The 12579-nt window shown below is 41.9% G+C and overlaps 1 protein-coding gene across 1 annotated transcript in view; it reads left to right on the forward strand.

Moving 5' to 3' along the window:
• The window catches only part of PRDM5 (PR/SET domain 5), a 206088-nt gene that overhangs the window by 146187 nt on the left and 47322 nt on the right, over positions 1-12579 (forward strand). The window contains exon 14 of the mRNA XM_083174449.1: positions 11211-11296. Coding sequence (XP_083030575.1) covers positions 11211-11296 — 86 coding nt within the window. The remainder of the gene's footprint in view (positions 1-11210; positions 11297-12579) is intronic.

Below are 12579 nucleotides of genomic sequence, written 5' to 3' on the forward strand. Positions count from 1 at the left end.
GGTGAATCATGGCAAAAATCAGGGAGAAAGCAATTAGCCATCCTAGCATTTAATACACTCTCAGCAAATCACAGTGAAAACCCCATTGAAATACACCAGCGAATTGCAGCGAGCATGAAACGGAGAACTGGCCCGCATTCACTGTTCGCTTTCGGTGAACAGTGAACATTGAATAGGGTGAATCAGATGTTCAGTGAAAAAGATTCAGTGCAAGGCGTGAAAACAGCCCGATTCGCCGAAAAAACTGTGAATCTGGAGCATTGAATACTGGCCATACTGTGACATTTTGTGATACGTATATTCACGCAGTGAAGTAATATGCAATATTCGCTGCATCTGCAATTTAAGTAACGTCAAAGACTGAGAAAACATAAATCATGTGCGTGTTGTGTTGTGTAAGTCTTAGGAACTGGTCTCTTTGGCAACAGAGGTGGGGGACCATGTATATGCTTAAGGTGATCAAAGCAAAGTCTTATCTCAGGCACTCACATATCCATTGAGTTACGATAGGTTCCATTACTGGCATCTGATGAAAGATGTTAAAGATGTGGCTATTTCTTCCCATTATCTTTGTGATTCATATCAGAGAGACGTATATAATAGTTTTCAGACCTATATCACACGTGGTACCTGTTGTCTTTTAATAGGAAAACAGTTATCAGGTTACCACATGCTCCATTGCTTTCAGAACTTGTTTACATAAGAACTTGGTAGATACATTTTAAGAGTTTTCATATATGGACATTTGTGGCTTTTTTTACATTATTAAAGTGTTGGAAAACATATGGGATTGGATGATTTGTTGCTTTACTAGTAAGATGTAAAAGTTGTAATTCAGGACACCAATGAATCCAATGTCATGCTCTCTTTTGTCAAATATTTTACATAACTTTTGTTGGTGATTAATAGTTTTTTAACAGGTAAAAGTGTCTTGTCTATGAGTAGAGCCCTTTCCCCAAAGTGTCTTTCAGGCTTATTAGCCTTCAAAGACTGCTAAGGTCAGCTGTGGTGAGACACTCCATCCATTATGTTTTCTCTTCCTCTTTCTCCTCACATCACCCCTTTACTCCCAGCATGGAGCCTTCTCTCTGCTATGTCTGCACATATAGGAGAAATATGTTCATCTTGTCTGCTAGCTTGATGTTCTGCAGTCCTTTACTGCAGGAAATATGGCAGAGAGGGAGCAGCCAACAGGAAAAGGCCCTTCTGCTAAAGTTTAGTGCAAACCATAGAAAACTAGATTATACCAAGCACAGTGAGCTCTTACACAAAAAGGTAGAAAAAACATCTTATACTTATTATTATATATGAAAGATCATGTTTAATTCTACCGTTACACAAATATATTTGTCTGTGCTATGAAATGAATGGGATGTATTCAAAAGGTCAAAAATAATAATGTGGACATCACAATGTTGACATTGCTTAATGTCAATATTTTAAGGGTTAGGATTAGGCTTGGGGGGGGGGGGTACTGATAGGCACTAGCAGAAAGGGTATAGATTAGGGTTAGAGAAAGCTATAGAATATATACCTAACATCCCGAGCTCTGGCCCGGAAGTGACTGTCACATGACTTCCGGGATCTGGATGGTGCTGCTGAAACCACCAGGAGACAGTAAGTGTTGCCACTGGGACAAATGTTGATATTTCATCACTATCTACATGATGAATGTTGTCATTATAACTGTCAACATTTTGTACCCAACCCGAAATGAAAGCTAATGTTAGAATTGACCATCCAATCTTCTGGATTTCTGTGAAATAGGAATCATACTGGCCGATACTGGCATCTGAAACTCACCGGTGCTATGTAAGGGACTGGCAAAGTATTGAAAGCATCAGAGTAGAGCATACTGTATATCTGGCATTCTTTTTCATTGGGAATCCATAGGAACCAAATCCATAGGAACCAAACAACACAATGCAAAGTGGCATTTCTACTTTCAACTGAGAGGGTGCAACTAGGATATCATGTAATCATAGTTCAGGCATGTTGTGCTATTGGAAATGCATGATTTGGGGATTTGTGCACATTCGTTATCAATTCTGTTTTCAGACAGATCTATTGTGTGCAATTTAATGATAAAGCTATCATACTAAATGTACTGGTAGGGGCAGAGACAACATCATTTTTTTATATAACGATGCTACTTTCTGTTTAATTAAAATAAATATTATCCTCCAGTGGGCACTGGTACAATGGGGCTAATTCAGAGCTTATGGCACAGCCATGAATTCACGCAGCCAGCATTCAGGTGGAGTAAAATCCCACCTTGCAAATGAATATGCATGCTGTGCGAATGGACGTGTATGGCTACAAATCTATTCGCACCCGAGGGATTATGTCCAAAACCCATCATAACGGGGTGACAATCAAACGATTTCTACACAGGGCCCGTCATCGCAGGCTCAGAGTAGCCAAAGACTCTGCAGTGTGATGGCCTGGAGCTGACGTTATACACCCTCCCACCAAAAAACAATGTTTAGGCCCACCTAGCAATTTCCCGGACACTCCCAGCGTTTTCCTAGGCATGCCTGCATCTTTTTTAGCACTCCCACTAAGCCTCCGGTTTTCATCCCAAGACACCTACTTCCTGTCAAACCCCTTGCGAACGGCATGCGAATACAAAAAGTTGCAGGACTTTATCGCAGCACGGCCTCGCACATGCATACTGCAAGCCATGCGCATAAAAATTTAAAATAATCCTTAAAAAAACCATTATCTAACTGTTGAGAATCCTTTGCAGAATGCTTGTGTTGACCTTTTGACCCTGTTAACCTTAGGCATGTTGATTTTTTGTCTGTGTCGACCTAAGGCCAGTCGATGTATGTCGACTTTAATAGTGTTTACTTATAGACCGTATACCGTTTCTATACTGCAATTCAGATTTCGGTTTGAACAATATCCAATATCTAACTCTCTCTGAACATGTTACAATTACCCCACCTGCAGTGCACACAGATTTGCCTATATTGAGAACAAATTTGCCCTGCGATCAGGTCTGAATTAGGCCCATTGTTCTATGTTGAATGAGGTAATTAAAATCTATTTTAGTTGATGTAATGAATACAATGTTTGTTGTGTCGGGGTCCAGAGACCACCAGCTTCTCTTCCCATGTTTAGCGTAGTCTAATGAAAACAGACAATTGTTTCTGCCCATCACCAGCTCTTATCCCCACAGATTCTTTGTCCTAAGGTTTTCAGGCACATGAGACTTTTAGAGATGGTCTTGAATTGATCAGAAACACATAGTAGCGTGGGAGAAAACCCTCTGTATTCATTAGGAGAGCAACTAAAATCCTATTTGTAGACAAGACTAGAGTATGTGCAAACATCCAGAAAGAAAAGTTTAGTTCATAATAAACGTATAAAATTATATAAAAAAGTGCATTGTCCAGCCCACGGTTTAAGCATTCAAGCAATTTGCCCAATAAATACATGCATTTGATTTGTGATTTAATTGCAAATAATGTGTGAATGTGCATAATACCAGGTCATAGTGGTTTAGTTATGGCTTCTGATCGTATTTACCGTATTTTCTGGCGTATAAGACGACTTTTTCCCCCAGAATAAAATGCCTCCGAGTGGGGGGTCGTCTTATACGCCGGGTGCACTTTGGGATCAGGGGTTAAAGTGAGCCCGGAACGGGGCGGAACGGTTCCGCCTCCGTCCGGTCACCTTGCCCCGCTGTGTCAGTGTCCCTGCCTGCAGCTTTGCTATAAGAGACTGCCGGGCAGAGCGATGCAAACCTGGGTGTCTTTATTATCTATCCCTACCCGCGACTATGCAGCACGGCGTGGCTATTTAAAATGACGCGCCGGGCCCGGCAGCCAATCAGGCAGCTCGTGACTCTCAAGCCAATCAGAGCTGCTTGCCTTGATTGGCTGCTACGCCGTAAGCCGGGCCTGGCGCGTCATTTTAAATAGCCGCTCCGTGCTGCATAGTCGCGGGTAGGGATAGATAATAAAGACAGCCAGGTTTGCATCGCTCTGCCCGGCAGTCTCTTATAGCAAAGCTGCAGGCAGGGACAGACAGCAGCAATGGCGGGCTGGGCTGGGGGGCAGGGTGCCATCTCCCCCCCCGGCCACTACAATAACCCATCAGTAGGGTCACCGCAGCCTGTCACCTTCATGGTGTCTGCTGTACAGTGTTTGGCACAGAGCAAGAAACCCCTGGCACAGGGCAAGAAACCCCTGGCACAGAGCAAGAAACCCTCGGCATGGAGCAAGAAAACCCTAGTAATGAGCATGTAGGTAAGCAGCACTTATGTGGCATAATATGTAAGGGGCATTACCGTGTGTGGCATATTGTGTAATGGGGAATATGTTGTGTTGCATAATGTATAATGTGTGTTTTATTTGGTGTGTGGAAGGTGTGTGGAAGAGGGGGTAGTCTTATATGGCGAGTATGTAACAAACTCTATATTTTGAGTGGAAATGTTGGGGGGTCGTCTTATACGCCCAGGCGTCTTATACGCCGGCATATACGGTATGTCTGATATTGAAAAGGGAAATGCTTTTACAAGCAAGACACAGCTACTTAAACATTGCCCTTATTATATTTTGGGCATAAATATACTCATAAGTCTCAGGTTTTACACACAACACTTCATAAATTATACCCTAGACTCACTAAAAGTTTTTTTGATTTATAAATGACAGTGTATTTTTATGCCAGATTCCAAGAAAATGGATAATTCATATGTAAAAAATGGTAGTGTACAGCAAAACTACATGGTGCTGGTTATGCTGGAATTCCCATTTCTAGAAAAAAATTAAAGAGATCATTTATAGAGAGGAAGAATTTTACTGAAGATTTGAAATATGTAATAAACCTTTTTTCCATTCATACAGAAAAAAGTAGAACAAAATGACTAATATCTATCGAATTCCCACGAACACATAAAGCCATACAGAGATTAAAATATTATACAGTACATTGTGAAAACAAAAACGACTTGCTTACTATGTAGTGCTGTACAAGGCACATCTTATGTTGGCAAGAAAAGCAATTTGACATAATACTCCAACACACTTCTACATACTGTACTGTATCACAGCATAAATCCCCAGCAGAATTTATATTGCCACTTCAGTATCTAGAGTACACAGGTATTGTCAGACAGTACTGCAGTAATGGTATTCCTTAAGTTTACAGCTATGCAGATATTGTGCCACACTGCACAATATCTACAGTATATTACAGTGATACAGTACTACATTAATATAAAACTGTAAATCGGTAGTAAACTATATTACTGCACTGCACAAATCAGCAACACAGTAGCACTATACTGTTAAAACTGCACCGTACAATGTGAAATAAGAAAACATGCAGTGTGCTGGTGTTCAGTATATTGTAACTGCACAGGACCCATTCTTCATATGCAATATTGGTAATGCATCCTCAGATGCATTAAAGCTACAGACATCTGGGGCCAAATGCAATTTTTTTAGACAGCTAAAAAAAATCGCACCGAATCGCAAATGTATTTACAGTATGTGCGATTTTTTTTGCCAAACTCACAAATGTAACAGTGTGTTTTTTTAGACCAAGTCATAAATCGATTGTGATTTCTGGTGATTTTTTAGTAACGGAATGTGTGATTTTTTTTTTTTAAATGGTACTTTGTGCTCTCATTCCACAGCCGGGGACACTTTTTACACAAGGTCCCCCAGCTGTGACTGGCCACAGAGCCGGCCTTAGGCATAGGCAAACTAGGCAATTGCCTAGGGCATTTGGAATGCCTTGGGGCATCAGCAGCTTCTGCTGATTCAAATGATATGCAGCTTGCCTATATTCTGTGTGTGATTAAGGCTGTATGTGCATATGAAATAGTGTATTCATGGAAATCACTGTAACATAGCACTATGTATGCAGGTACAGCCACAGTCGCACACAGAATATAGGCATGCCACATATCATTTTAATCATCGGAAGCTCCTTGTGTGTGCTGGTCATAACAATGCAAATAAGATGAATTTTCAGCAAAAAAGGCACCCAACGTTACCAGAACTGGCCAGGAGCTGCATGGCTTATTGAGTCAAGATGTATGAGGAAACATCTGTATCCAAGCAGAGGCAGAGGTCACAGTGCTAGCGGCTGTGCGAGTGCTGTCTGCGGGTGGGTTGGTTGTGCAATAGTGTTCGGCATATGTGTAAGGGGCATTATGTGTGTCATGTATAAATGCATTAATAATGTGCAACATATTTGTAACAGGCATTATGTGTGTCATATGTATACGGGTATTAATAATGTGCAACATATGTGTAAGGGGCATTATGTGTATGAAGGGCATTAATAAAGGTTGGCATAATGTGTAAGGGGCATTGTGGTTTTAAGGACATTAATAATGTGTGTCATGTGTAAGGGGCATTACTGTGTGGTATTATCAGGTGTGCCGAGAGAAAGGGGTAGGGGGTACAAATTACCTAGGCCAAAGTCTGATGGAAGGGCCCAGTGGGGGCCCCAGGCCCCCTCCCCTTAAGTGACAGCAGCAGCTGCAGCTCTTCTCCTCTGCCCAGCACACACTGCTTTGTGCTGGGTTGCAGTGTGGCCATGGAGGTGCTTAAAAAATCATATTTTCGCAGGATTTTTTTCTAAGGGTAAAATGTGAATAATGTGAGGAGTAATGTACATAAGGTAAAGTGGTACTACTGTGTGATGTAACGTGAATAAGGGACACTGTCGCATGATATAATGTGAATAAAGTTGCACTACTGTGTGGCATAATTTGAATTGGGGGTACTTGCCCCTTCCCAGCAAGAACATACCCCTGTTTGTGCTGCGCACCGAATGTGTGCACTGTTTCTATTTAAATATTGCGGGTAGGAGCACCAAAATGATGACTGCTATGATGAGGGTTGATGGTGCTGGGAAAGGGGAGCAGGGTCAGAGGCGGAACTAGTGGTGGTGCTAGGGGGCACCAGCCAAAATCTTGCCTAGGGCGTCATTCAGGCTAGGGCCGGCTCTGACTGACCAGTCCTGGACAGGATACCTGGGGAGTGAAGAAGTCCCCCCAGGCTTCACCTGTCTATGCTGAAGCCTAGGGCTGGTGTAAAAAAAAAAGAATAGAACAATACATTGGTTTTCACAGTAGAACTAAAAGTGCCATGAAGGCCTCCCCCGCATGCTGGAACTTCGAGAACCACAAGTCCGAGCATGCGGGGCATTAATGGGCCCTCTTAGACTTGTAGTTCTACTGTGAAAACAATGTTTAAAAAGAGGGACATACACAGAAAAGTTTAAATTTAATACACACACTAACACATATACTTATCCTATCCATGTTTCCCCGACGGAGCCTTTTTGCGCTCTTACAGGATTTGTCATAGGAATTCCCACTGACCTCCATCACAGGAACTCCGCTCAGCCCTCATTGGCTGTGAGTGTTTCCATGGAGATGCCTACAGCCAATCAGGCCCGGGCTCAGTAATTAGGGTGGCCATAACTAGGGTGATGCAAATGGTGCTTAGTAAACAGTGCATTTGCCCTGTGGGCACACCAGCTGCATTTATCCTGACTGGGTGTTAAGGGAAGCTCAGCCTGTAGTTGCAGGGGTTAGGATACAGCAGTCAGGAACCAGAGTACTGGAGGGAGAGGCAGCGGCTAGGCCTAGAAGCAGTGTTGTGGTGAGCATTGACAGGACTGAGAGCCATAACATCAGAAATGCTATAGAATGGCCAATCATGCCTAGATGCACACTGCTCACTAACACAGTTTTTACTGACACTACACCCAGATCACACACACACACCCTGATCACTGACACTACGCCCAACTCACACTGACACTACACCATGCTCACGCATACATTTTAGTTATTGACACTACACCCTGAGGGGGGGGGGGGGTGATGAGAAGGAGGAATGCATTGTAGAGACTCTACCATGCATCATTTGTATGCAATTTTAATGGCATAATGTGTATAAGGTGCTCTACTGTGGTGTGATGTGTATAAGTAATCTACTGCCATGTAACATGTATAAGGGACTCTACTGTGTGGTGTATCGACTAACGGACACCACCATGTGGTGTAATGCACTGTGCATTGCAGTGGAAATTGGAGTATACTAGTGGCTGTTTTTACCTTTGGGCTGCAGGGCTGCAGCCCTCCCAGGTAAAATCCGCCACTGTCTCTGACTAAGTGAAGCCAGACTCAGTCTGCGAGACTGCTCTGGCTTCAATGTGACTGGCAGTGACTTCCTATTGGAAGTCCGACCTGCCAGTCACCCAAGGCAGTCCCATTGGGTGTTCCCTCCCTCTGGGACGCCTCTACATGGGCTGCTGAGTGCTGAGTCCAGTAATGTTGGCCCTTTGGTGATGTCCCTGTAGTACAGATAGCTTCTATTCATACTCCATATATCCATATTTAATTTCAAATGAATCATGTCATACTGTACCTCATATTAAAATACATGTGTGGTGGGCAATGATCCACCGGTATAAACTGGTTTCTTCTGGGTTCTCGCCCGAAAAGTAAACAATTTATTATACAACCATATAAATGTGTTTGTATTGATATTTAAATGTTTTGTAATATATACATTTAACTTTGTTAAACAATATATGTATCACATTATACATATCTGTGTATTCTGATTGTTCATGTAACAAAGGTCAATGGAAATATTTATGCTATGAGCTACAAAGTCATAAATTAAAACAGTTTAAAAAAAGAAGAAGCCAGCATTGATAACTGTTGTTTTATGATGCATTGGCAAAATGTTAATAATGACATGAACTATTAAAATACTTTGGTACTTGTGTAGTTTCACGGCGCCAGCATGGCGCCGTGCTACTTCCGGGTTCTACGCTCGCCACGAAATATGTCCAAAAAAGTAACTTAACTCCATGCCAACATGGATAGTTCATACCTCCATTATCCATGTTGGCATGGAGTTGATTTTAAATAGCGTGGCGAGCGTAGCGAGTCACCGAGCCCGCAGCGTGGGCGAGCGAAGCGAGCCCCGCAAGGGGACTCAGACGCTATGCTGGCGCTGTGAAACTACACAAGTACCAATATTTTTTATTTAATGGTATACTTCATTAGTCTCCAAAGCAATACAGTTCACATTTTCACTTGGTTTTGCCCACCTGGTATTAATACACAATTAGACTCTTCCTGATTTTGCATAACATGTTGGTATTCTATCCATGTTGTCAGTCATGTTCGCTACCCCTCTCGACCCCCGACCCTACTCCTGTCCTACATTTCATCTACTTTGCCCTTTCTTCTATATTTACCTACCTTTTTGAATTTGTCTGGGTTCAATCCGCTGCAGAGCCAATGACCTGGATTGTGGTATGTGGACCACATCTAGAAGAACCCATTCAGCTTTGATGAGATGGCTCTACTGCAGCATCTATCAGCTAGTCGCTATACCTGTCCCTTAGTATGACTGATACACTTTGTGAGTGTTAAATTCTAATAATAATCTTCATGGATTTGCCACACTGCAAAATCAAGCATTCGAAAAGCCTGCATTTGCTCCTGACTGACTAATGCAATGTTTAGTACTAGTAATTATCTGTTTTATATTCACTGTCTAGATTTTACATAACAGTCCAGATCTACTGTATGTCACAGTGAATGGAAAAGTCAGTTTCTGTGCGACTTTCTTGCCTTTTTACGAAAATCCTAAAGTAGAAGATGCATGTAAAAATTTTTGTGCAAGTTACTACTCTAGCACAAATCAAAAATAGGGAGAGAAATGAGCATACCTGCCATCAATGGTCACCATCAAAGTAAAATCGGCATGTCTCAATCGACGTTATGCATATTATGCAATAAATGATCATCAATACTTACACTACCCGAAGGTCATCCCTGTTATTTCACTGACTAGCATGTGGACCAATCAGAAGCCTGGGGCAGGGCTTTGTGGGCTATGCTCACTGAAATTAAACATAGTATAAATGCCACATTTGCCGATCCCAACTGTTTTTTGTCGGGTAATTGAGACATTTAAACATGTTTAATATTCCTGATTCCCCGAGCCAGCTGTGGGGGGGATCAGGGCATTTCCTCAGTACATCCGTGATGTATGGGATTCATAAGCTAATACATATTGCCTTTTGAATCTTCCCACAAGAAAACATAAAACATGAAATTATTATGTGCCTATAAATACCCATTTATTCTATTATATTACTTCTTCATGTACATGGACTATTCTTTTACTTTTCAATTTTTTTGAAGACATAAGCTATAAATGTTAGCAGTATGAAAAAAAATTATTAAAAACAGCCTGTATACAATTTTTTAAGGCATAATTAGCTATGACAATACTATAAATCATCCTCATGATTTAGATTGGAAAGTCCCAGGTGCCTGCCTTCACCAGAACATTCCTTGACCTTACAAGGTTCCAGCAAACAATTTGTATGTACGAGGAATTGACATTCAAGGACTCGCACTGCGCAAGGGTTATCCAGATCTGAACCATGGCACATAAACACCTTAGATTGGATAAATGAAGCTTTGAACCTCTCCTCAGGTCTACTGACATTTATGTTGGTATTGCTTGGATCTCTTTAATCTAGAACCAACCGTTTTTAGTCTTTAAGGAAAGTGAGAAGAAAAATAATAGTATTATCCTAAGATGTGAAAATAATGTACTCTGGGTGATTTCTCATGTAATTGTTGTTTAATACATAGATTTATCTAGCAATGTCTCATATAAGTGTATAATGTTTGTTAAAAATAGTGCAGGAGGAGAGTTTGATTATAGTAATTAAATGCGATGGTTCTTTAAATCCAGATGGTAGAAATGTTCAACAGATGTGTAGTGATCTTAGCACTCTGTAAGAAGGGTGTGTATTAAAACAGCAAACTGAAAAAGGGGGAAAAAATAACTAGCAGCCACAACAGAATGGTTCATAATTCACTCATTAACTGGACTGTCATATTTGCCAAGCATATCTCTGCGTGCATTCATATGTTGTTAGAAAACATCAGGCAGCGAGAGGTAGTGCTTTGATCCGGCCCAGCATGTATCCAGTGCACTCTTTTGTTCTTTATGTGAAGTTTTTAAAAGCTCAGATCTCTGTTCTCTTTTTTACTCTTTTCGTAAATGAACATGAACCTCGGCCTGGAAGAATGTGCCTCCTTTGACATAGTCACGCTGTGCTTTCCTGATGTGTCAGGGCGGTGTTTTCTATCCACGGAGAGCACATGGTAATTGTGATGCTTATCTTGTTTGCAGGTGAGCGCCCCTACCAGTGTCCTTACTGTGACAAAGCTTTCAGCAAGAATGACGGCTTAAAGATGCACATTCGGACGCACACAAGGGTAAGTTATGAATCTGATGCAATTGTGAAACGTATGCAGTAGAAGTCACAAAGACTTAAGACCCATACACATTGAATGAGTCCTTGCCGATGCTTATATTGGTAGCGTGGACCTGGCAGAGTTCCAGCATCGGCAAGTGCATACATAATTACCGATGCCAAGGAGAAACGTGAGCGATGGCAGCATGGCTGTCGTTAAGGATGAACATGTTCAGATGAGGATCATTAACTATGCGCAGGAGCGAGCATGATTAACGATATTGAGTGTAAACACTAGGCTAGGTGAACAAAATCGCCTAGTGTGTATGGGGCTAACTTTAATCTGAAAAGTATCAATACATGCTTTTCTTCTTTACAATACTATGAAAAATGCCATTAGTACTCACTTAGGGGGCGATGTATCAAAGTTTGGTTAGAGATAGCGGCAGTTGCTACCGCTGGGCTGTAACTGTATTTTACGGCTGTAAAGTTGTACGAAATACTGTATCTGTGCTGGTTGCCTTTCTCAGGGATCAGCAGTCGATGCATGCATTGGACAAAGGCACACAGTACTCAGACTCAGTTTATATTCAGTAAGCCCCCTCCTAGACTCCTGTAAAACTAGCCAATGAGACTTTGGGAACAGGCTTATTGAAGATAGACAGGCTGATCCTCGGGTAAGGCAGCCATCACATATATTACATACAACTTTACATGTATGTATATATGTGCTGGCTGGCTCCCTCATGCTGTCTTTGGTGGAGCAGCAATTGGTACAAGACTTCTAGTAGTTTCTATACACAAGTCTTCAGATGCTAGAATAAAGTGCCACCAGAGCATACAGTATAAGTGAGTACAATTAGAAAAAGAGCGCTTGTTCTAACCATTGTGTCGGGCCAATACAATACTCCCACATTCTCACAGGATGAAGACTACTGTACATCTGCTTCCTGCAGTTTTAGATAAAAGCATAACACCACATGTCAGGACTATGCTAAGCTCCATTTGCCACGAACCTTGAAAAATTAGTTCTAGGCAGGGCTTAAAGTGGGCCTAGAGCAGTGGTGGAACTCATTTCCCTCTGCCACCTAATTTTACCCCCCCCCCCTCCTCCCATTAGGCAGCTCCAGGGCCAGTGGTAGGGATTTTGGCACCAAACCCCCCCACCCAAACTGTAATGCTTTTTTGCTAGAATTACTGTGCTGGGCTACAGTGGAGGCTTAACTAGTTCAACCTCATCATTACAGGTGGTGGAACTCAGTTCCACCCTGTCCTCGCACACTTTAACCCTTGGTTCTGGGTATC

This window comes from Crinia signifera, chromosome 1 (assembly GCF_055691185.1).
Source record: "Crinia signifera chromosome 1, ASM5569118v1, whole genome shotgun sequence".
Classification (NCBI taxonomy): Eukaryota; Metazoa; Chordata; class Amphibia; order Anura; family Myobatrachidae; genus Crinia; species Crinia signifera.